The 26,606-nt window shown below is 40.1% G+C and overlaps 1 protein-coding gene across 1 annotated transcript; it reads left to right on the top strand.

The window, feature by feature from the left end:
- On the top strand, nt 1-26,351 carry Slc30a4 (solute carrier family 30 member 4). Its single transcript, XM_075961997.1, has 7 exons — nt 1-750; nt 8,178-8,324; nt 18,031-18,184; nt 19,456-19,660; nt 20,603-20,708; nt 21,566-21,700; nt 22,349-26,351. Exons 1-7 carry the CDS (start codon nt 360-362, stop codon nt 22,501-22,503), a joined length of 1,293 nt encoding a protein of 430 aa, XP_075818112.1. The 5' UTR covers nt 1-359; the 3' UTR covers nt 22,504-26,351.
- The last annotated feature ends 255 nt before the right edge of the window (nt 26,352-26,606 follow it).

Genomic DNA, 26,606 nt, shown 5'->3' with positions numbered 1-26,606 from the left:
CGCACGCGCCGCCTCGCGCAGGGGCCGGAGGAGGCCGGGCCTGTCAGACCCCGCGGCCGGCCTCCCCGAGCGGCGCGAGGCGGGCGGGCGGGCGGGCGAGCGCAGCGGCTGGAGCTCGGCCTCGATCCCGGTCCTGGACGCAGCAGCGCCAGCCGTCTGGGAGGGGGATGCGCGGTGGTGGCGGCGGCGGCCCGGGGTAGCTGAGAGTCGCGGGATCCCGAGCCACCCCGGAGCTGGCGCGCGGTCGGGGCGCGGCGGGCGGAGCGGGTCTCGTTCTCCTCACGATGGGCAGGGACGCGCGGCGCTGCCCTGAGGAGCCCGAGCGCCGGTGAAGGGGGAGCCGCCGGCCCTCCGCGGCCATGGCCGGCCCCGGCGCGTGGAAGCGCCTCAAATCCCTGCTCAGGAAGGACGACGCGCCTCTCTTCTTAAATGACACCAGCGCCTTTGACTTCTCGGACGAAGTGAGCGACGAGGGGCTTTCGCGCTTTAATAAACTTCGAGTCGTGGTGGCCGACGATGACTCGGAAGCCCAGGACAGGCCTGTGAACGGGGCGCACCCGGCCCTCCAGGCCGACGATGACTCCTTATTGGACCAGGACTTACCTTTGACCAACAGTCAGCTGAGTTTGAAGATGGACCCCTGTGACAACTGCAGCAAGCGGCGCGAGCTGCTCAAGCAGAGGAAGGTGAAGACCAGGCTGACCATTGCCGCCGTCCTCTACTTGCTGTTCATGATCGGAGAGCTCGTGGGTGAGTGCTGTCGCCGCCACCCTGGCCCTTGACTTTGTCAAGCTGGTAGCTACGCCTAACTTGAGGTGGGAACTTTGTTTTCAGGAAGCGAGTTAGGTGTGGAGAGACCTGTGCAGGGCTTGAAATGGCCACCCGATTCCAAAGTGCGGTTCCCTGGGCGTCCACAGAGAGCTTGCGGGGATATCTTGTAATTCCTCCAACAGTGTGCCGTCTCCTGTAGGGTTTAGAATCAAACTTGATTGTGTATCGTGTAACTTCTCTTTTTACAGATTCTGATAGGACACCGGGTTGCTCTCGGAACATCTAAAATGATTCTAACATTGCTTAGAATCCGAATTGTGTACGGTTAAGGGGCATTGCTGAAGACCATCTGTTTTCCCACATGGGGGTTCTGAAAGGGTTAAAACTTAGAAGGCCAACTTATTGGGGAATGGCAGAGCTATCTACAATACTATACTTTCTACAGTTGGCTTGTTTGATCGTTTTATATATCATTTACTTTATATAACCAAAGGCTTTACAGAATTCAGTCCTGCCAACTAACTGGAAGTTTATTATTATAAGGACAATCTAAGTGAGCTCGAGGGCTCCTCCACAGTTGCGAGAGCTTATTTTCCTTCTCATTTTTTGATTATTTCAGATAATAATTTCTCACTCTCAGGTTGGTAGTTTAGACCTTATTTTTGCTACCCCATTAGTTTACAGTCACCCCTTCATATCCAAGGTGGATTGGTTCCAGGAGTCCCCTCTACAAACCTGAATCTCGGGATGCCCCATCCACAGGCACCTTATATAAAGGTCCCTTGCATAAATGAAGCAGCCTGTTATTTGCATATGACCTACATAGGCACCCTTCTGTATTTTAAGTTATTCGGAAATTACTTCGACTACAAAATACCATTGTTCTGTATTGTTTAGAGAGCACGTCTATGCATGGTGAGTCGTGAGGCATGGTGTTTTTCAGATGTTTTCCATCCATGGTTGGTGGGATCCACGGATGGAGTACTTGCATATAGAGGGGACTGATGAACAACTTCTTAGTGACAGATTAGGAAGTGACATTGGCGAGGGAGATGGCTCTCTCCTGGTGTCTCTTACAGTGAACTATGACAGCACGAGACCTGGCAACCCAGATTTCCAGTGCTTGGGTGGAAGCTGTGTGTAGCGAATCATGTTTGTCCCCTACCTTATGCCATACCATGCTTCCTCAGAGTGAGCTCACCTATGATGATCCTCTTTCTTTCCTCAGGCCTGCCTTCCTCCTGCCCTTATGCCTTTCATATGAGTTGATCCCCCAATGTTTTTCAAACTTTTGTTGACTTCACTGCAATAAGAAATACACTGTAATAAGAAGCATTACACATGCAAACATAGGTACTTGCCTTAGGTGTGTGCCTATCCACAGATCTGAGCATAAATATGTGCCAGGCAAACACAAATCTTATAGGTTATATTCTAATGTCATCAGTTATCTCTCAGCGAAGTCCATGGCCCACTACCCAGATAGATGTGGCGCATCACCCACCTTCCAGCTTTTTCAAGCCGGTTTACTTCATTTCCATTACATGTGGGTATGGGGAGGATGAGTGTGTGCACATGACTGAGTGCAGGTGCCTAGAGGCAGCAGATCCCTGGAGCTGAGTTACAGGTGGCTGTGAACTCCCCCATGTGGGTGCTGGGAACAGAAACAAGAGTAGCAAGTGAGCTGACCACTGAGCTGCCTCTCCAGCCTCTGACCTCAGCTTTTATATCCCTGCCTTTCCCAGATCATCCCTTGGCTAGCTGTTAGTCGTCTCTCATTTCAAAAGACACCTCTGAAAGCCTCGTGTTTGACTGTCTGGAATAAACCTGTCATTTTCCCACTTTTACTGTATTTACATGCCTTTTATTTGCTGACGTATAAGCTGACTGCCTAATACCTCAAACAGTGAATGATACAAAACAGACATAGTAAATGAACTTTTGTTGAATTTTTAATTACAGTTTTAATTTCTCCCATATTGTATGCTGTTTATAATGAATGTTATTCATTATACACACCCATTCTTTCTCAGTGGGAACCTTCTTCCCAACACGGGTCCCACTTTCATATCATTTTAGGGTCTGTGACACCCTCAGTGACTTGTGAGCACTGGAGAAAAGTTACTTCGGAAGCATGGGCAGATGATCAGTGAGAACCCCGTGGAGAGAAGTGGCACCCTCTTCCCCAGAAACCATTAGCTGTCAGTAGTCCCTCGGGGAGAGGTGAAACCATGAATTCCTCTCTCTTCCAGATAAAATATTGACAGGCCCAATCTTGCTGCAGCCTTGTTAAGGAATCACGGTGGCACCAAGTCCATAAGCACTGCAGCTGTGCCATATGCAGAAGGCATCTTTTGTGGCACATCTCCCATCCTCCAGCTCTGAGCTCTTCCTCCCCCTCCTCCACATGTTCCCTAAGCCTCAGAGGAGGCTATATAGATCTTCCATTTAGGGCTAAATACTCTGAATTATTTTTTTATGTTAGAGAATTCCAAATGTGTGAACTGTTAATGCAGAAATGGTAAGTTGTAGTCAGAGCGTGATCTCATGACTTGAGCAGATGAAGTTCCAGGGACTTTCTCAAACTCGTGCAACTAAAATATCTTCAGACTTAGTGGTTTTTGAAGCTGATACTGAGTATTTGAAGTTAGTTATGTTAATCATAATTTTCTCCCTTAAAATTACTCTAGATGTGACTTCTCTTAAGTAAAAATTAACATTTAATTGTCCTGACTTCTCTTCCAGAGTCTCTTATTTGGTTAATACTTTGCAAAAGCTACATACTTTCCGATCTGAAACCCAAATATAGAAGAACCTTTTGTCAGTAATACAGAAATGATAGGAATCATAGTGCTCAGAATGTTATCTCTAGACTTAGATCTAGTGGAGTGCTTATTAAAATATGCCCAGAGAACTTAGAAATAAATCATTTATGTGGGAAGTTTGAGCCAATAAAAAATTACGTAAAGATTTGAAAGAAGCGACTTGATTTTGAATCTAGGTTTGCCTCTGACTTGCTCAAGACATTACAAGGGGTCCCTTATTTTCTCCCTTCTGTTCAGCAGGTCCTTTCTGGGTACCTACATGTTAGTTTGCATGCACTGTCCTACATGTTCTAGCTCTGTGATAGAAAGCAAGACTGTTATTATCTTAAGTTCTTGACCTAACATAGGAAACAAACATTAAATAGCCAAGTGATTAAATTGTAAATTCAGGTATTAAGTTCTACAAAGAAAAAAAATAGACATATTACCCAGTGGGATATAGTTTTGGCTTGATAGGAACATTTAAAACCAACAACAAAAAGGATATTAGGAATCATCCAAGCAAGGAAAACAACATGTGCAAAGGTCCCAAAACTTTCAGTTCTTTTAAGAAACTGAACGACTAGTGTAACTGGAGTGTAGTAGGCATAAAGGAAGGAGGCAGGAGGACCAGATAAACAAGTCCTGATAGACCACATTGAATGAGTGCAGTTTCTGTTCTAAGTACAATTGGAAGCCAGTGAAGGGCTTTACGTAGGAGGGTGACTTTTTACACGATCACCGTGGATGTTCTATGAAGAAAGGAATGGGGGTGCAAAAATGGGAGCGGACTTAGAGAGCTCCTGGTTAGAAACAAACCTGAGCAGATACAGAAAACTGCACAGCTGGAAACAGAGTCTCGAGGGAAGGGAGACAGAACTGACTGATCTGGATGTGGGGGTTGAGGAGAAAGCAGGTCCCGAATGATCCTGAGTTTCTCACTTACCAGTTGGATACGTAAGAAACATCATTTATGAAGTGGAAAGAGGGTGCAGAACAAAACCAGGACATGGACTCAATGACTGTTTAAACATGTTCATTTTCATGCTTCTGCAGACAAGGAGAAATGTCTGGTGGGCTATTAAATACAAACCTGTGCTCCAGAAGACAGGCCAGCACAGTAGATGTTGTCCCCAGAATAGGCAGAATTACCTGAGAGCCCATGTCTTGAGGACTTCCAACTTTAGAAAGGTAAACAGGCAAACAGATGTCCCAAAATCCAAGGAAATAAACTACATCAGTCCCCCTCCCTTACTGTTCATATCACTATCTATCGTTTTATTTGATTACAACGGCCATATCCAAAGTTATGAAATGGAAAGTTCAAGAACTAAATCACCCATGTTTTAAATTGTTCACTGTTGTAGGTACTAAGATGGAATCTTAGAGTCCTGCTCCATCCTGCCCTGGATGTGAATCATCCCTTTGTCTAATGTATCCACTTGTAACTTTTATTATGGTGTATTCTTGCAGCTGTCCTATCTTATTATTAGTTATTCTGTTAGTTTCTTCCTGTCCCTAACTAATAATTTAAACTTTATCATACATATACAAAGGATTGTATGTGTATGAAAAATATATGTACAGTATTTTGTACTAGACAAGATTCCAGGTGTCCAGTGACAATCTTGGAATACGTGCCTCAGGGTAGGATGAGGAGGACTATAGTATTTCAAAGAGGAAATAAGAGATTTTCTTAGAGGAAAAAAACTAAGATATCCTGTTGTAAGGAGGTTACTTGTTTGTTCCCGACTGCTCAGCCCAAAATAATCACAAGGAAAACCATATTATTTGCAATACTGTTTGACCAATAGCTTAAGCATATTTCTGGCTACCTCATATCTTAAATTAACCCATCTCCATTAATCTTTGTATCACCACGTGACTGTGGCTTACCCGGTAAAGTTCCAGAAGCTGTCTCTGGTGGGGCTACATGGCTTCTTACTCTGCCTTCTTTCTCCCAACATTCAGTATAGTTTTCCTCGCCTAGTTCAACTTTGCCCTATCAACAGGCCAAGGCAGTTTCTTTATTCACCAATGGTATTCACAGCAAACAGGGGAATCCCACATCAGTATCCTTTGAACTTGGTAACAGAAAGTCAGTATTTTACCTGTTTTTCTTGCAACTAAAAACACATAAAGATATATACACTTAACTTTTAGATAAAGAACTGGTATATTTAATTTTGCCCTGTCTTAAAGTATATCTTTAACTGAACTAAAGGGATTTGGCTTGTTGGGGAAGGGATAGATCCACACAGATGGGAAAATCTAAAGATGAGAAAAATAGCAAAACTCTTGTAAACTGGAAAAGAAACAGAGTTAACTGGCTTAGTACACTCAAGAAAGTCAACACCAGCTGAGGACCAACCCAGGTTACACTGCAGTAATGTGTCACAAGCTTTGTTGTACATCACAGTCACAAAGAGAACTCGTTAAAACCCAAAGTACTGATCCCACCCTCAGAAGTTCTAATAAGAGAGGCTTGGGATAGGGCAGAGCATGAATGAATGTATGTACTCTGAGACAGTCTTGCTACCATATAGCCCTGGCTGGTCTGGAACTCACTATGTACACCAGGCTAGCTTCACATTCACTGAGATACACTTGCCTCTTATCTCCTAAATGCTGCTATTAAAAGTTTGCTCCACTATGTCTGACCAGCATTTGCATTTTTTTTGTTTGTTTGAGACAGGATTTCTCTGTGTCACAGTCCTCGCTGTCCTAGAACTAGCTCTTGTAGACCAGGCTGGCCTCAAACTCACAGAGATCCACCTGCCTCTGCCTCCCAAGTGCTAGGATTAAAGGTGTGTGCCACCACTGCCTGACCAGCATTTGCTTTTATTGGAACCCAGGGAATCCCAATGCTGCCCCTACAGGACCCAATATAAGACTACTGCACTAGAGGATCCTAAAAAGGCCACACTGGACCATGTCAGATGCCTCAAAGCATGTATGTATAAAGAAGGCTAAATAAGGAAAGCTAATGAAAAACCTGTTTTAAAAACCAGTTATAATCATATAATTAGTATGCTGAGATAAGATCTTGTATCTGGAAAAGAAGAGGTTGTTCTGCAAAAGAAATTCAGGGTAAGCCGGGCGGTGGTAGCGCACGCCTTTAATCCCAGCACTCGGGAGGCAGAGGCAGACGGATCTCTGTGAGTTCGAGGCCAGCCTAGTCTACAAGAGCTAGTTCCAGGACAGGCTCCAAAGCTACAGAGAAGCCCTGTCTCGAAAAAACAAAACAAAAAGAAAAAAAAAAGAAATTCAGGGTAAAGGAGGAAAAAACTGTTGAACAATAAAAGCCTAAAAGGAACTTAAAAACAAACAAAAATCCAAAAACTCATAGAAAATTTAGAAAATGAGGGACAGGCATGGTGGTGCATGTTTTATATCAGTGCTTGGGAGGCAGAGGCAGGCAGATCTCCGAGTTCAAGGCCACCTTGATCTATATAGTGAGTTCCAGGTCAGCCAGGGCTACATAGTAAGACCCTGTCTCCAAAAAGGAAAATGAGTCATTATTCTACTCTCCAATAAGAGAATAAAATCAATAGGCGAGAAAAGAAAGAGTATGTATGTTAATATACATGCATACATACATTCAGCACTTGTGTGGTTGTCCCCCACTTGTCCATGGGGATGTGTTCCAAGATTCCTAGTAGAAGCCTGGAGTCCTGGAATCACAAATTTCAAACCCTAATGTATATTGTCTTATGTTGCCATAACTGAATACTACCCATTAGGTAATTTATAAAGCAGAAAAGTTTATTCAGAATACTTGTGTTTCTGAAGACTAGGAAATTTAAAATCTAGAGGCCACATTTGTTGTGTTTTTTTTTTCATAGTCTCAAAGCAGTATTGAGTCACATGGTAAGGAAGATGTTCCTCATTCAGATCTCTTCTTTCAATAAAAGAAAGGCCACAGTCCTATTAAACTGAGGCCTTCCACTTAGGGCCTCTCTTAACATTACCTCCCAATGATCAGTGTCGATTTCCAACATCTCAATACCTCGTAACGGAGATGAAGCACCAATATGAGTTGTGGAGACATGGACGCTCTTAACAAGCACACACCATACTATTCCTATGCCATTGGTTACAACATATTTTCTAAATACCATTTTTTTGTTCCTCTCTTCAGGGATTGTTATCTGTATTCAAAAACATAAGCTAAGCTAATGTTTACCCTTTGTGTGGAACCCATATTCACTGTATGGAACTCTTCAATGTCATTTTATGTTCAGCTCTTTCTGAATGTTTTCCTGAATACTGTTGCAGTATTCAGATACTGTAGTTATTAACTCACTATAACCATAGAATTACTAAGTTGAGCAAAACTTGTCACCTCTCTTTTGTATGCAAAGACACCATTTTATATAAGGTACTTGAACACACACAGATTTTGATACCCACAGGGGTTTCTGGAACCATCCCCATATAAATGGAAAGATGACATATATACTATTTTGCATAAAATTTTAGAATACTTTGATTCAGTTGTATCAGGATAGAAATTTAGCTCACAGTTATGTTTTGTAGGATGTGCATTTCAAGTTTGATTGCTTACATTTTTTTAGTTAATCTTCCTTCCCTTTCTCCCAGGTGGATACATCGCAAATAGCCTAGCAATTATGACAGATGCTCTTCATATGCTAACCGACCTTAGTGCCATCATACTCACTTTGCTTGCTTTGTGGCTGTCCTCAAAGTCACCAACCAGAAGATTCACCTTTGGATTTCATCGCCTAGGTATGTAGCATAAGTTTCTTTTGGTTTATGCTATTGTAATGCAAAGCTACAATGAACTATGACCCCAATTAACTGAAATCTTTAAGATGATAGTAGATTTGAGCAAAGCAAATGAAAATAATGAGACTTAGTCACAAAACTGTCTCCATGGAACATCCCACTCAGGCCTCCCTACACAGTACAGGATTATGCGGTTAGCTACTCATGTCTCCGTGTCTGAAGATGCCAGCATAAGGAGGCTTAGTTCCAGTTTATTGAACCTAGCAGAACCATCTGGGTAACTGTCTAATAAGCATTTGCTGCTGCTTTGTATTTTAAGAATTGCAACTGAAGCCGTATTTTAAGCATTTTCATCATATATACAAAATATGGTATGTAACTGACCTTGCATTATATCAATGTAATTTTGCAAATATATTCATAATATTTAATTTAGAAGGGTTTAAATCTGTATTTTAATTATTACCTACATAGCTCTGGTTCTTACTATTGCTGAGGTTTTAAACTTGTTACTTACTCCGAAACTACATAAAATAACTGTTTAACTATTATATGAAGGACCATATCAATGTGTATTTGCATAGAAGCCCCCAAATTAAGGTTTTTCTGCTTTGAAAAGCTCAGCACTTGATAATTCACATTAAAGAATTGAGATTAAAAATAACATTCTTTGGCTTTTTTGGATAAAGAACTATGAGATTCTTCATAAGGAAACAAAATAAAGGACTGGAGTTATTAGAAATTAGCACTGTATCAATGAACCAGATCAGTTGTTATCTGATAGTAGTAAACATCAATATGATTTAATGTAGTTGATTTTTTTAACTCTTTGCTCTTTGGGGGGTCCCACCACCCAGCTCCCAAATAATTACATGGAGATTTATTCTTTCTTATGAATGCCCCGTCTTAGCTTAGCTTATTTCTAGCCAGTTTTTTTAACTTAAATTATTCCATCTACCTTTTGCCTCTGGGTTTTTACCTTTCTCTATTTCTCTATATCTGTTCTTGCCTTTTTACTCCATATCTTCCTGTGTGGCTTAGTGGCTAGCCCCCAGTGTCCTCTTTTCTCTTTTTCTCCTTTTTATTCTCTCTGCCTGGCGGTCCCACCTATCCCCCTCCTGGCTAGCTATTGGCCTTTCAGCTCTTTATTAGAACAATTAGGTCTAGTAACTTCACAGAGTTAAACAAACACAACATAAGAGACTGCAACGTATCTTTGCATCATCAACAAATATTCCACAGCATAAACAAATGTAGCACATCTTTAACTAATACTCTACAACAGTTTAATTGTAGTTGTCATCTTAGTTCTGTGGTGTAGATGTTTTCTACTATTAGAGATCACATTTTCTGGAGCTGGAGAGGTCTCTGTTAAGAGCACATACTGCTCTTTTTAAATTTTATTTTATTTTATTTTATTTTAAGTAAAAGTTGTGGGCCATCATATGGGTACTGAGAATTGAACCCAGGTCCTCTGAAAGAGTGGCCAGATCTCTTCATTGCTGGGCCATTGCTCCAAACCTACCTTGCCAAGATTCAGTTCCCAACTATCAGCTGCTTGTAACTCCAGCCCCACGGTGGTCAGCTGCCTCTGATCTTAGCAGTCCTCTGCACTCATACATGTACCCATGTTCAGACACACACACACACAATTATGGTCTGTTGATTAGAGCCTTTTTTTTTTTTTGACTTTTCAAGACAAGGTTTCTTTGTGTAGTCCTAAACTGTCCTGTAACTTGCTTTGTAGAGCAGGCTGGCCTTGAACTCAGAGATTTGCCTGCCTCTGCTTCCCGAGTGCTGGGATTAAAGGCATGTGTTACCACTGCCCAGCTGATTATAACCTTTTAATGGGTATTTTCAAACACCCATGAGAAGAAGCATAGAAACCAATAGCTTTGTTCAAATCTTGGCTGTCTCACTTCCTACCAGGCTGACCTTAGGCAAGTTCCGCAACATTTATGTGCCTCCATTTTCTGTTTGTTTGTAAAGGATGCTAATGATAGTGTCTCCCACAGAGTTATTAAGGGCAGTAAGTGCCTCACTCTTTAGACCGCACTTAGGACAGTGCCCAGCACTTTAAGGAATCACCATTCTTCATTTAGTCAGCTTCATTTCTTCTCTGAAAAAATTAGAATGAATTCAAGGCTGCTGTGTAGCGTGTATGCATGTGTACAGAAAAGCCAGTAAAGCTCTTTGGAATATCCAGTCTTGAAAATGTTTGGCTAATTTTTATCATAATTTGTTAAGAATCTACATTCTGTGATAAGACAGAATTTGTGCTTCTTTGTAGGAAAGAAATGCTGAGGGCCAGTGGGAATGGGTGGGAGAGCTGTTACCCTCTTCCCTTGGAGCTGTCGCCACAGTCTCTTACAGTGCCACAGTTTTCCTCTTCCTTCGTGTAAAGCTGTGGACGGTGTGAAATCATTCTGGGTGTTCTTTATGTACACTGAGTTACAGCAGCAGGTTTATGTGGAGAGAGAGAGAGGGAGGACCGAAGCCTTGTTTCTAAATGTCTGGATTTATTTAATGTGATCATGTCTCTTTACTCTAAGCTAATAAAACTCAGGATTTAATGAAACCACAACGCTGAAAGAAATCTCAAATCCTCAGGAGGAAAAAGATTCTCTTCCAAGGGGGCCATTCTGAAGACTGTTGTCCCCATCTGGCTCTCTATGAATTACCTTAGGAATTGTCTTTATTTATATGGCATTTCTTCCAACTCTTCAGGGATTGCACTGATATAAAGACTGTACTAAGCAGAGCTGTTTGAGTAGGGGGGTAGGAAGAGTTTGTACATGATATGATCGCTTAAGTCCTCAGCCAATATCAATGGCAAGATGATAGTACAGGTATTGTTCAAAATGTTTGCTGAGCAGAGATCACGGTCAGAGCCAGCCAGATGTGTCTTGAGAAGCATTTGGCTACAGCACTAATTCTATATAGTTTGTTGTTTTATCCCCTGATGCTAGAGGAATAGAAAGAATTCAATTAAAAATTTCCTTTGTACAAGCATCTAAAAAAAGCCCTTTACCTAGTTGTGATTCATTTTTAGCAGCTTCCTCCTACCTATGACAAAATCCATGCCTTTTATTATTCACATCTTACTGCATTTTAAATCACATCCTATGAACTCTTAGAGGAAAAGAACTAGCAAGTTCTAGAACTTGCTAGAAATGAGAATTTAAATTGAGGCATAAGAAAGACATGAATGAAGTGGTCAACATTGGTACTGTAGGTGTGGTATACAGAGTGATAAACTTATTGTAAGCTATGTGACCAGAGACCAACCCAAAACAAGAAAGAGACATCTGGAGTGAGTCATAGTCTAATTGAACTTTTCCTTTTCTCTGGGAAGCGACTTAACCTGTCTTTGTATCTTAGTTAGAGTTTCTATTTCTATGAAGAAACACCATGGACACAGCAACTATTATAAAGGTAAAACATTTAATTGGGTTGGTTTACATTTTCAGAAGTTTTGTCCATTGTCATCATGGTGTGACATGGTGGTGTGCAGGCAGACGTGGTCCTGGAGAAGTAGACAAGTGTCCTACATCTTGACTTGCAGGCAACAGGAAGAGGTCTGAGACACTGAGTTTGATTTGAGCATGTATGAGACCTCAAAGCCTTCCTCTAGCAAAGCCACACCTAATAGTGCCATTCCCCTTGGGGACCATTTTCTTTCAAACCACCACATTCCACTCCCTGGCCCCCAAAGGCTTGTAGCCATATCATAACACAAAAAGGCCTCAGATCAACTTCAAAAGCCCCCATAGTATATCACAGTCTCAACCATGTTTTAAAGTCCAAAGTTTAAAGTCTTTTTTTTTCTTAACTATAATTCCCTATAAAATCAAAATCAAAAAGCAGTTCCCATTTAATGGCACAGGATATACATTACCATTCCAAAACATAGGGAAGGGAGCATAGTGAGGAAATACTGGATCAAAGCAAGACTAAAAACCAACTGGGCAAACTCTAGATGATGTAGGATTCCCCTCTGTATGCTGTAAATATCATTGGTTAATAAAGGAACTGCTTTGGGCCTATAGCAGATCCATAGGGGAACAGAGCTAGGCTGGGAAAACTAACTGGATGCTGGGAGGAGGAAGGCAGCGTCAGAGAGAAGCCACATAACCCCACCAGAGACAGACACCGAACTTTAGCTGGTAAGCCACAGCCATGAGGCGGTACACAGATTAATAGAAATGGGTTAAATTAATATGTAAGAGTTAGCCAATAAGAAGCTAGAGCTAGCTAATGGGCCAAGCAGTGATTTAATTAATACAGTTTCTGTGTGATTATTTCGAGGCTAAACGGCCAGGAACTAACTAGTGGTATCCTCCAACATCCAGACTCTACATCTCCTTGTCAAAATGCTCTTCAGATCTCCAATTCCTTTCAGCTTTGTTGTCTGCAACATACTTCTTTCTCTCAAGTTGGTTCTATTCCCTGTTAGCAGCTCTCCTAGGCAGGTATCCCACAACTCTGGAATCTCTAACATCTTGAGGCCTCCAAGACAGTCCAACTTCAGTTTCACAGCTTCACACAATGACCTCTCTGGGCCTCCAGTTCAGTGACACCCCTGACAGATGCTTGGCCTCAGTGGCTTTCTTTAGTTACAGTTAGGTTTTATAACCCTTTCTTTAGTCCTTGACTCTAAGGTCAAAACCATACGGCCAAAGCTACCAAGTTCTGCTTGCTGGAGCCTGGAGCATGGCCCCCATGTTCAATTACATCTTCACCAGCTTTGTTTTCACCTCCACTGCCTAAGCTTGACTGCCCTGAAACTGGATCTGTAGACTAGGCTGTCCTCAAACTCAGAGATCTGCCTGCCTCTGCTTCTCGCTAGTGCTGGAATTAAAGGTGTGTGCCACTACTGCCAGGCTCTAAGCTTTTCTTTAATTCCTTTTCACAAGTTGGAAGCTTAGCTGGGTGGGATCCTTCCCTGAGGTCACCACTCCCTTTATTCCATTTCTTAATCAGTTTATCTCCTTGAACACAGAATTTAGCTCTATTCTACTTTCTCCTCAAATATTTTTTCCTTGTTTAGCCTGCTCCTTTTCATTATATATCTTATTTAGAGTTAGCACTAGTAACAACAGAATTTATACTAGGTTCTTTTGAGATTTCCTCTGCCAATGGAATTAATCCAAAATTCTTCACTTTAGCTTCAGACAAACTTTTCAAATAAGGGCAAAAAAGCAGCCACATTCTTCACCAAAGTATCACAAGAATGATTTCTAGGCAACATACTAAAGTTATTCTCCTCTGAAATCTCTTGAGCCAGCCCTCACAGTAATCACACTCAGCACCACGGTCTTCTGTGCTACTACTGGTATGGTCCATTAAGCAGCACTTAAAGTGTTCAACTGTTTTTCTAATCCACAGTCCCGAAGTCCATATTCCCTCAAACAAAAGTATGGTCAGGCCCATCACAGCAGTACCCCAGTCCCTGGTCCCAACTTCTTTCTTAGGGTTTCTGTTGCTGTGGAGAGACACCATGACCATGGAAACTTTTATAGAAGGAAATCACGTACAGTTTCAGAGGTTTAGTTCATTATCTTCATGGTGTGACTTGGTGGTGTGCAGGCAGACATGGTGCTGGAGAAGTAGCTCAGTGTCCTACATCTTGACTTGCAGGCAACAGGAAGTGGTCTGAGACACTAGGTGTGTCTTAAGCATATATGAGACCTCAAAGCCTACCTCTGCAGTGACACATTTCCTCCAGCAAAGCTGCTCCCACTCCAGTAAAGCTACATCTCCTGATAGTGACACTTCCTTTGGGGGATCATTTTCTTTCAAACCACTGCAATATGCATCTTGTCACTTTAAATAAAAAAAGATTTTTAAGCAGTAATTATCTCTATTCCTGGTATTTTTCCAAACCTTGATTTATCCATAGTAAGAGAGCTTTTTTGTTTAATCAGAATAATCAATAATATTATTTGATTAGCATTTTAAGCCAGATAATGTAATCTGTGTTTTGTATTTCTTGATTATAAATCATCAGATTTTCCTTAGTATAATTTTAATGTTTGTGGCTTAAAAATTTTTAATTTAAAACATTACCAAAAAGAATAAAATGAAAAAATACCCTAAACCCCGATTCATTCCACTTCTCAGATACATGCTTTCTATCTCTGTCTGTCTTGTAATCATTAATTTCCCCAACTTTTGTTTTTCTTGTTATCTACTTTTCTTTTAAAATGGATAAGTAGGTGGCTGTTATCTACACTGTGTATATAATATTTAACCTTTTAAGTATTATAAGTAGGTGTCTGGTATCCTCACTGTGTATATAATACTTACCCCTTATAATACTAAATCTATCCCTTGCTGGATGTACATTTAACATATCTTCATGTGTGTGTTACAATGCAAAGCCTTCTAGATACCTTTGTATGCCTGTACTTTCCTACTTGTAAAATTGCTAGATCAAGAAATATATGCATTTTAAGTTTTAATTAGCTTTATAATTGGCTTTCAAAAACAGTAAAAACCTTATACCAAAGTAGGTCCTCTGAATGTGGGTGACAGTTGTATGTCTGGGGCAGTCTGTGGGGCCACTGGCAGTGGGACCAGGATTTGTCACTACTGTTTGAGCTGACTTTTTGGACCCTATTCTCTTTGGATAAATACCTTCCTCAGCCTAGATAGTGGGAGGGCCTTGGTCCTATCTCAAAGTGATGTGCTAGACTTTGTTGACACCCATGGGAAGCCTTAGCCTCTCTGAGGAGTGGATGGCGTGTGGGAGGGAAAAGTGAAGGAAGTGGGAGGAGGGGAGGGGGTAGGAACTGGTATTGGTATGCAAAATGAGAAAAGGTTGTTTTTTAAAAAATAAATTAATTAGGGTATATACCCAACAACAGTATTGCTGAGTCTTAAGGTAGATTGTTTCCTAATTTTCTGAGAAATCACCACACTGACATCCAAAGGGGCTGTACTGGCTTGCACTCCCACCAGCAATGCAGCAGTGTTCCCTTTACCCCACAACCTCTCCAGCATAAGTTGTCATCAGTGTTTTTGATCTTTGCTATTCTGACAGGTGTAAAATGGAATCTGAGTTGTTTTGATTTGCATTTCTCTGATGACTAAGTGTTGAGGGAGCTGCAGGCTGCATTCCTGCCGCCAGCTCCCGGCTGCCTGGCTAGCTTATGCCCCGAAATAACAACACACAAATTGTATTCTTTTAAACACTGCTTGCCCATTATATCTAGCCTCTTCTCTGCTAACTCTCGCACCTGGACTAGCCCGTTTCTAATAATGTGTGTAGCACCCCAAGGTGCACTTACCTGGAAGATTCTAGCCTACGTCCATCCTGGGTCAGAGCTTCATCGTGTCTGCCCCAGAGAGGAGAGCTATAGAGTCTGAGCTCACTTCCTCTTCCTCCCAGCATTCTGTTCTGTTTATTCCACCCACCTACGTTCTAACATATCAGGGCCAAGCAGTTTCTTTATTAATTAACCAATGACCTTCCTCCATCAACTAAGGATGTTGAGATTTCCTTAAGTGTCTTTTAGCCATTTGAGATTCATCTGTTGAAAGTTCCCTGTTTAGGTCTGTACCCTATTTTTTTATTGGATTATTTATTCTTTTGATGACCAATTTCTTGAGTTCTTTGTATATTTTAGAGATCATCCCTCTGTCCAATGCGGGGTTGGTAAAGATCTTTTCCCATTCTTTAGGCTGCTGTTTTGTCTTGTTGACCATGTCCTTTGCTTTATAGAAGCTTCTCAGTTTCAGGAGGTCCTATTTATTAATTGTTTCTCTCAGTGTCTGTGCAACTGGGATTATATTTAGGAAGCTGTTTCCTGTGCCAATGCGTCCAAGTGTGCTTCCCACTTTCTCTTCTATGAGGTTCAGTGTGGTTGGTTTTTTGTTGAGGTCTTTGATCCATTTGGATTTGAGTTTTGTGCATGGCAATAGGTATGGATCTATTTTCATTCTTTTACATGTTGATATCCAGTTATGCCAGCACCATTAGTTGAATATGCTTTCTTTTTTTCTATTTTGCTCAATCATACCCCAAGGACATGTGCTCAACTATGTTCACATCAACATTATTTGTAATAGCGAGAACCTGGAAACAACCTAGATGCCCCTCAGCTGAAGAATGGATAAAGAAAATGTGGTACATTTATACAATGGAGTACTACACAGCAGAAAAAAATAATGGCATCTTTTCTTTTTCTGGTTTTTTGAGACAGGGTTTCTCTGTAGTTTTGGAGCCTGTCCTGGAACTAGCTCTTGTAGACCAGGCTGACCTTGAACTCACAGAGATCCGCCTGCCTCTGCCTCCTGAGTGCTGGGATTAAAGGCGTGCGCCACTACCACCAAGCTGACATCTTGAAATTTGCAGGCAGATAGATGGATCTAGGAAAAAACCTATTAGGTGAGGTAACCCAGACCCAGAAAGACAAATATTATATGTATTCACTCCTAAGTGACTTTTAGACATTAAACAAAGGAAAACCAACCTACAGGCCACAACCCCAGAAAAACTAGACAACAGAGAGGACCCTAAGAGAGACATACATGGATCTACATAGGAAGGTGAAAAAGACAAGATCTCCTGAGTAAATTGGGAGGTCACAGGAGTGGGTAGAAGGGGAGAGGGGATAAAGGGAGGAAAATGGAGAAAAATGTAAAGCTCAATAAAAATAATAAAATATTTTATTAGTTAACTAAAAAACAAATACATGCAATAATGTAAATAAAGAAATCAAATAATAAAAAGCTAACCATTTAATATTTACATTAATATTCTTGCTAACTTTAGAAATTATCAGACTTAAATTTATTTGCCAACTTAACAAGGATATAAGAATTTTGAGGGGCTGGAGAGATTGCTAAGTGATTAAAAGTACTGGCTGCTTCTCTTCCAGAGAACCCAGAACCCAAGCGTCCACATGACACCCACAGCTGTCTATAGCTCCAGTCACAGGCTCCCATGTTCTCTTCTGTCCTCCGAGGGCACCAAACATACACATGACACACAGACATCCATGCAGGCCAAACACCCATACAAAGTAATAAAATACAATTTTCTTTTATTACATTTGTTATTGAGAATTTTTCCATTTCTTTCTATGACAGATTACTCTTTAGTTTCTTACTTCTTTTTAAAAATTATTTTTCTTACCCAATCTTTTCTTTTAAGTTATTTATTTTGTTGTTGTGCTGTTGAGACCAGTTCTCCTATATCGCAGGCTGGCCACAGACTCAGTATGTAGCTGGGGATAATGACCTTGAGTTTCCCATCCATTGACTTTACCTCATGAGTAATGGGATTACAGATGCACCAGCAGACCTGAATGAAGCCAGAAGTTGGCCCAGGGCTGTGTGCATGCCGAGCTACCTCACATGCCTCTTGTTATGCTGTTAAGTTGTCTGTGGTCACATTTCCATTATTTTTCTAGTCTACGGCCATAGCACCCCGAACGCACCCGATCTCATCTGATCTATTATTTTTCTGTTTCAGTTTTACCTTGTGAATAGCCTGTAAATATACATAATTTGATAAATAAATAGAGGATGGAGATGAATTAGTTAAGGGTCTAGACAATTCAAGTTGTAAAATACTTAAGAAAAATGTTTTATGACAAAAATAAGATAGTGTTGTAAGTAAAAAACTGAGCAGTGTTTAGTTGGTATACAGTGTAACAGCTGTGCTGAAGATACATGTGTTTTCCATCTTCCCTTCTAGAGGTTTTGTCAGCTATGATCAGTGTGATGTTGGTGTATGTACTTATGGGATTCCTCTTATATGAAGCTGTGCAGAGAACAATCCATATGAACTATGAAATAAACGGTGACATCATGCTCATCACCGCAGCTGTTGGAGTTGCAGTTAATGTCATGTAAGCACAGTGTTTTCTCACATGCTGTAAGCGAAAAGACAATTGCATATGCATGCATTCAGGCATAAAATAGTTTCATATTCAAAATATAGTACATCAGTTTTATTTGGAGCGTGCTAAACTCATTAACTTGCCCATGTGTTTAACACTAAGGAATTTAATTATAGCCAAGTATGTTGTTTAATATTTAATAATCTTACATTAGCTACATTTTAAGTTTTTTGCATATATTTTATTTGTGTACACATGCTATTGTGCACACATAGAGGTCAGAGGACAACTTATAGGAAACATTTCTCTCTTTTGACCATGTAGGTTACAGGAATCAAGCTCAGGCTGTCAAACTTAGTAGCAAGCACATTTGCCTGCTGAGCCATATCACCAGCCTGTTAGCTAGCTTTTAGAATCAATTTTCTTCCTCAAAACTACTGAAATATGTTATATACTTAATCATTTAGAGCAGAAGTTAGCAGACTTTCTTTAGAGAATAGATGGGGTTATAGGCGGAGCTTAGTGATAGAGCCCTCCCTAGCATGCATGAGGCCCTGGGTTGATTCCCACACTTCTAAAACAACAAGAAGCCTCGTTAGTGAGTCTTTGAGAGCTACACGATGTGAACAAAGGCAGCCATGTTCACTGTGTGAATACATATGCCTGTATTCTAATAGAACTTCATGTTTAAAAAACATAGCCAAATATGGTCTAGTGGCCTCAGTTTAAAAATCACTGTCTCGTGGCTTCTATTCAAATTTAGAATAAAGATCAGAAGTCCCTACAACCACCTTTTAAAATAAAACCCTGTGCAGCCCCCATTTGCCTTAGTACTTCTTACTTTCCTTATTTTGGCCACAATGCCATCCTTTTCTCAAGTGCATGGAGTGCAGTTTCATTTTAAGCCTTTGCCTGCTGCTCTTCCTAGAATACGCATCCACCATCTGCTCCTGACTTCTGAAAGTCTCTGCTCAAAGGATTCTGAGAGAGCGCTTCTGTGCCACCCCACCCACCTACCCCATCACCTGGCCCCTCATCTTCCATACGTCTACAAAGCTGTATACATTCCAAAGCATTTCACATTAACTGGCTGTGTGCTTGCACTTCTGAGGTCCCATGCAGACCATAAGCTCCATGAACCTACAACAAATTTTCTGTGTAGCAGTTGCTTTCATCCTTCTTAAATGACTGTTCTGCATTGCTCCATTACTGTCTGAGTAGTAATAGATGTTCTCTCAATAATTTCAGAGAAATAATATGTTTTCTTTCATTTTTAACAGAATGGGGTTTCTGTTGAACCAGTCCGGTCACCACCATTCCCACTCCCATTCCCACTCCCTGCCTTCAAATTCTCCGACCATGGTATCTAGTGGACACAGTCATGGGCAGGACAGCTTGGCAGTGAGAGCTGCATTTGTACATGCCCTGGGTGATTTGGTACAGAGTGTTGGTGTGCTTATAGCTGCATACATCATAAGATTCAAGGTAAAATGGTGTGCTTTCTACTTCAGACATGTCTAATGCTTAGTTTAAAAGCTAGTCCTTTATCAATGTACTGGACACTAATGCCTTTTTATTTATTTTTCACTGGTGTCAGATTAATTGGCCGTCGGTATAGTTACTTACTGTCAGTAGCACAATGATGTCACCTTACTAGCTGATTTACCCGTAGTGGGCTTTGATAACACCTTCACTGTAAAGCTCGCTGTTAACCCTTGTCACCAAACCACTGCATGAGCTGTGCGCTGAGGTTCTCATCTTTGCAGCAACTCTAAATTTTAATTCTGTTCTCTCCAGTGAGTATTTCAGTCCAGATGGCTGATACAGTTCTTTCCAGCTTCAGTATGTTATGCTTCTGATTTCAGAATTCAGAGAAGGCACAGAGGAGAATAGACAGAATGACCAAACTTCCAGAAAAGGCATGCGAGGCAAACCATTTGAAAAATCTTAAGAGTGAGGATGTTTCTCAGTTAGTGTCCAAGTTTTAAAAGTATTTTCCACTTCCTGAAAGAGGACATCAATTTGTTATCTCGTACCAAATAATCAGATGAAAATATAGTATATTCTTTTATAAGAGAGAGTTGTCTTATCTCTTTTCTATTTATTTGTTTGGAGAAGGCTGTTAAACAAATGTGATAACTTTCAGACCTCCCTTTATAATTTCAGAATTTTTATTATTTTAATCGTACTTCGTTAATACTTTAAAAGTTACATTTGTAAAATCATAAGGTATGCTTTCACATTTGCATTCTTTCTGGTTGCCTAATAAAAGATGGTTTTGAATTGATTGATACCACTTATTAAAAAAAAAAGTATTTTCCAATCCTGTTAAAGAAAGATAAAGAACGGGGCTGTGTGCCTTGCTTACTTTATAGTGTTTAATGTCAGTCTCTTTAATCATATAACCTTCATCTGTTTGCCTTTTAGCCAGAATACAAGATTGCTGATCCCATCTGTACATATATATTTTCATTACTTGTGGCTTTCACAACATTTCGCATCATATGGGACACAGTAGTGATAATACTGGAAGGTAAGCACTCATTAGCATCCCACTGTGGATTTACCCCTCCCTAGTGGAGATCCAGCTAGGGGATTGCTCTGGCTAGGAGCCATGTCTGGTGTTTTACTGATACTCTCTTGTACATAGCATACAAGAAGCAGTACAGTCCCTGGGCCATGCACTTGACCCTTTCAGGGTAAAGCAGACAGTTGAGTGAATTGACATTTACAAACAAAAAAAAGTATGTAAACATTTTATACATGACATTCAGTGTCATGCTACTAATAAACTGTAAAGCTAGGATAAAGTGCAGCTTCTGATTCTTAATGCAGTTATACCTTGTGGTTTATTTAATTCCTTCATGTTATTTAATTTGTGACTTTGTTATATTTTTTGACATTCTTGTCTTACTGAAAGCATGTCTAAGCATGAAGAGAAAAGTTCTCAGCAATAATTTATCATTATTAACTGTTCCTAAGCTGGGCATAGTAGCACATGTCTGTAATCCCAGCACTCAGGACTCAGAAGAAAGTAGATCTCTGTGAGTTCAAGGTCAAGCTGATCTATATAGGAGAAGTCCAGGCCAGCCAGGGTTACATGGTGAAACCTTGTTAAAAAGATTTTTTTCTAAGCTAACTTATTAAGGTTGAGCTAAATATTGTAAACTGATTGTTACTCCACTTTGGTGAGAATTAACATTTTTAAAGTATGTATTGATTCTTGTATATTTCCTATATTTTTATAAGAATGTCTGTATTTATTTTAAAGTGTAAACAAAGCTTCAAATTCATTGGAATTAAATTTGGCAAAACCATTTGTTTTCTTTAAATGTAATATAAGATTTCCTACCAAAGTAAACTTACAAATTATTTGTTCCAAACTAATAGGTGTACCAAGCCACTTGAATGTAGATTATATCAAAGAGTCGCTGATGAAAATAGAAGATGTCTATTCTGTGGAAGACTTGAATATCTGGTCTCTCACTTCGGGGAAATCCACTGCCATAGTTCACATGCAGCTAAGTATGTTGCTGATGGGATTCAAAGGTGTCTGATTTTGGAACCAACATCTGAGCTTGTCATGTGTCTGACGACTTTTCTGATAAAAAGACTTAGTGGAGAGTGAGGCTCTTCAAAAGATGAATTGCAGGTCCAAAGGGCTGGGAAGATAGCTCGGGGTAGAGCACTTGTGAGGCCCTGTGTTCAGTTCCCAGAACTCCAAATAAAGAAATAGTAGCATTTATTTTTTTTGTAATTCTTTGAGAGAAGATATTACAAATTGATATCTACCTGCATTTAAAGGTATTACATACTTTTACTATGCCATCTTTTATACAATAAAAACCACACTCTTGTTTAAATCATTTCAGAGACTGATGGCTTTTTAAAATCAAAATAATATATGCATTTGGTTCTTTCTTAAGGATCATAAGGTCCTTAAACAAGAGGCTTGTATTCAGCATTCTCTCTATTGAGCGTGGAAAGACTGAGATCGTGGGAAGCCATTCTGGGCTATGTATGACTTCTACAGCAGAAAAGAAGGGCTTAAGAGAGGGGGCATCAGACTGATGAGCGTATGGTTGCAGTGTACTGTTGTTTCTTCTCTGAATCTTGCTTACTAATAATATAGCAGTGTACAATAGATAATGTGATATTTTCTTGATATTGCAGTTCCTGGAAGTTCATCTAAGTGGGAAGAAGTACAGTCCAAAGCTAAGCATTTATTACTGAACACATTTGGCATGTATAAATGCACTATTCAGCTCCAGAGCTACAGACAAGAAATGAACAGAACTTGTGCAAATTGTCAGAGTTCCAGTACCTGATTCTATGTACTTGGGGTCTACAGCCTTATTTATCCTACAGTCACAGACTTGAGAGCAATAAACGTATACTAATGGAGTCCCTGACAGCTGTGTACATGTCAAGCACCGGTCTCACAAAAACAGTCCCTCCGATCTGACTGATAATTGCATGATTTTCGGGTGAAGTTTCCAAAGTACTGTTTACAGAGTAAGCTATAGCTCTGCAGATACCTCATAGAAGACCGTTCAAGACCGTACTTCACTCATTTGACAAAATACCCAAGATGCACAGGAAGACTCAGAATTCAGTATTTTCATCGAAAACTACTTTTTACAGGCCTGTCGTATGAAGTGAGTGCTAGCAAACTCAGTGTTGAATTATTTGGGATTTTTGTGTCTGTGTAACCTTGGCATCTAGTTTCTGGAATTGTGTTCTCTTTTTATAAAAATTAGCCCTCAACAGATTTCAGAAAGTAATAATACCCAGAAAATGGAATAAGCATGTATTCCTAAGTGTTTCAGAACTGTTTTATTTCACAAATAACTCTTGATATTTGTTAGAGTCATAATTTATAAGCAAATTTTCCAGATCTTACTGGGTTTTGAATCTCAATGTTTTGATTATTTGTAATCGTACCAGAAATATTCACATAATGTGGTCACTATCATTGAATTATTTAGGAAATTTTTAATATAGCTCTGAATAACAGACATTAGATTTAACCTTAAATCACCTTACCATATGATGATCTAAACCAGAGGAGCAAGCGGTGGGGTGTGAAGGTTTGCATTTCTGTCTTCCCTGCAAATCACTCTGTGCTTTATGTAGAATTGTCTTACGAACAGTAAGAGACAAAGCTCCCCTTTAAAGAACTGCCAGCATTGTTAGTAATCGTTTGCTTGGTACCCTGTTCTCGTGTGTACACCAGGTCATCTGTATGCATCTTTCAGTGACCAATAGAGTACCTGAGTTTATTAATGCCCACCATGCAGAGTACCCTGTTGCTCCAGAGAGAGTTTCTGTTTTATGATATGGGTTAGGGGTTCTCTGTGCATTACAGAAAGCCCCAGATACAATCTTGAAGTTTTATAATAGTGCCATAGTATAAAATACAGAGGGCTGGGTGGAGAAAATACTCTGAGAAAACAGAAAGGAAAGGGTTTTGTTTTTATTCTTGTTTTTTTTTTCTTGTCATGTATGTGCGTGCACAAAAATGAACTAAGGATGGATATTAAAGCTATGTCTAGGGAAGAAGCATAAATATTTCCAAGCTTAAGGGAACATGATTGGCAGAAGTTTGTTAAAGAGATAGTCATGAATATTCATATTTCATTTCCAGCAGTTGTTTTGAGACAATCTCTTTCCAGCATAGACACTTCATATGGTCCTTGGCTCGTCAGAGAATCACAGTAGAGTAACAGTGTCTCAAACAAGTTGTGAATTGAAATCCTAGAAACCCAAATGATGTGTAAATGAAGAGTGAGAAATAGGTATTATCTTCTTACTTCAGACTTTCCCTACGTGTAAAACTAAAATAAGGAAATCCGGATTTACCCATTGGAAATTGATAGTATCAAAAAATAGCTGTTGTTACCTAATAAAACACAGTAGTATTTGCTGAATTCAAAGTTGCTTTGAAAAAAAAAAGAGGAAAGTTAACTTTGTTGAATTTTTATTGTGTTTATAAATGTTTAAATTTCAAAATTTTAGACAACAAACTAAATAAAATGGTGATAACCATATGAATAAGTAGCAGGCATTTAAGTGGCTGCCTGGGCATGTGTGGCCTTTAGGTATCTAGGAAAGAAAGGGAAAATGTACATTTTGTACTTAACGTTTATCATACCATGAGTTTCTTATAGGCATCCTTTATCACAATGTGGGCATATCTAGATTTTCATAGTGACTTGTTCCTTAAGTTATTTGATAAGACAGCCTAAAAATCTATTTGAATATTGAAAGGGGTTGTTTTTTAAAAATACAGAAACACTGAAAACTTGGGAATCTTAACTATCCTGTTCTACTTAAGGTGGGGTGTGCCTGAAGTTTCTGTGCTTTATTATTGCAGCAAGAGCTAGACCTTGTACTTTACTGCTTCCACATGATGGAGAACTGGTAGATTTTACTTTTTAATTTGTCAGTACCCGCAGAGGAGGACATTAATTCAGCAGTTACTCCAGGGACTACACAGCTGTGGGGTTTGGGCTGTCCTTCACTGCTGAGCTGTGGAAGCTCTTTGCTCTGTGAAACGAGAGTCTGAATTGGAGAGATGTGGTGCTGGTTTTGCACTGGGAAACATCACAACATAAAAACTTGGCAGTTCTCCATTGCAATACATCTACCGAATATTTGCAGATAATCAGTTACTGTAGACATTAACCTGTGTTTCACAACGCTGGCCCCCTACCGTCTTTTGTTTTACTAATTTTACTATTTCAGTTTACTGTTGTCTGACTAATGATCTTGTTGCCTTAACAAGATTAACGAGAATGCAGTGAATAAGACATACTTGATAGTCAGAACCTGGAGAATTGTGATTCTTACATACAGCTATATTGTTTCCATGGCTGCAGGTCCTGATGTGAGCAGAGATCTTCATAGCTCCCATCAACACTGTTTGCTGGATCACTGGATTTCTTAGTTTACTGTATTTCTTTTCAGTTTGGGGTTGGGGCTTTACTTCTCTCTAAAGTGTTTCCTAATTATGAATTCTTTAGCCCAGGAGGTTCACCTGTCAGTATTTGTCTTTAGGTGATCCTTCCCAGAATGGACACAGGAAAGATCATGTAGATACACTGCTTCTCTCTCATTTTTCAGAGAGAGCTTTCCAGGTGAGAAAGGTTTTATAACAGCAGATCATCCCCTGCCTAGATTTCTGCACGCTGAACTTAGTAGAGCATATGAAACAGAAATAGACTGAGCCCCACTTGAAGGACTCTTGGAGATTTTGACTCTGAAGCACGCAGTTCAGCTGCATTTGGCTTTATGTATTTATGATCCTTGGTTCATCATCATAAGATGCTTTTACGGAATCTGAACCCTTTTCAGGTACAGTTTTGGGCAGTTTTGCTGTTGACCACCTTGTGTATAGCCAGAGTTACAGAATTTGTCCCTACATACGGGATGAGTTCATCTGGTCTTAGTTAGACATGAACAGTGACATCTCGCTGGATACTGTGCTGAGGGTAGCAAGTCTGACCTCCAGGTGTCGCCTAACGACAGAGCATCATTGCACACTCCAGCTCCAGGGCTGTCAGATGGGTCCTGCAGGGCAGCCTTTCAGATTTGATTTGGCAGTTAGATACATTATGATATTAGTGGGCGCTGCAGACTGGAAAGAAGAAACGGGATTCCTCAGTGTTACAAGGTCTCCGTTTATCAAGCCAGTCACTGAGTTCTTGGTTTCAAAAGGTTTGTGGGGAACCAACAGTCATTATCTGGTTTTTGTTAAGATTGGTAAATGTCTTTGGAGACTGTGACAGCTAAATCCATGACAGTGTCAATTTAAATAGTGCCATCAAGAATAAATGCAGCACAAAGCTGAAATGTGCCAGTCTGTCCCTTTTATACCTAGAAGAGACCTTGTATTTGGAAAGTGTCTGCCTCTCTAAATATGTGACTAAATAAGCCATATCACGGTTTAAGAAATTGTATATACTTTCCTGTACACCCCTCCAAAAACCAAGTATTTTGCATATGATTGATTTTAGAAAGATTTTGTAGTTGGGGTTTATCTGTGTAATGAAGATCAGGTTCTTTGTATATGTACTGTATTTGCCATTTTCAAATGAAATTTCCTATATGATTATTAAATAAAGTGTTGTTTTGCCTTGTGGTTTATTAAAAACGAGATGTACAGTGCCCTAAACTTTTGCTATTTTCATTGATTAATTAATGGTAAAAGGCCTTAAAGCATACCATCTAACTTTGTAGTCTCAAACTGCAATGCACTCTTAAGTATTTAAGAAGTAAACCATTTGTTTATAAATTGTCTAGGTAAGACAGGATATTAAAGAGCCTTTTTCTTCTGGTGCCAATGACTTGTAATGCCCCTCCATTAACAGAAACCTGCAAAAGGGACAGAAACTACACGAAAGTGAGACGGATGAGTAGTGTGAAGAAA

This window comes from Microtus pennsylvanicus, chromosome 2 (genome assembly GCF_037038515.1).
Source record: "Microtus pennsylvanicus isolate mMicPen1 chromosome 2, mMicPen1.hap1, whole genome shotgun sequence".
In the NCBI taxonomy this organism is placed as follows: Eukaryota; Metazoa; Chordata; class Mammalia; order Rodentia; family Cricetidae; genus Microtus; species Microtus pennsylvanicus.
This window is presented reverse-complemented; position numbering and strand designations above follow the sequence as displayed.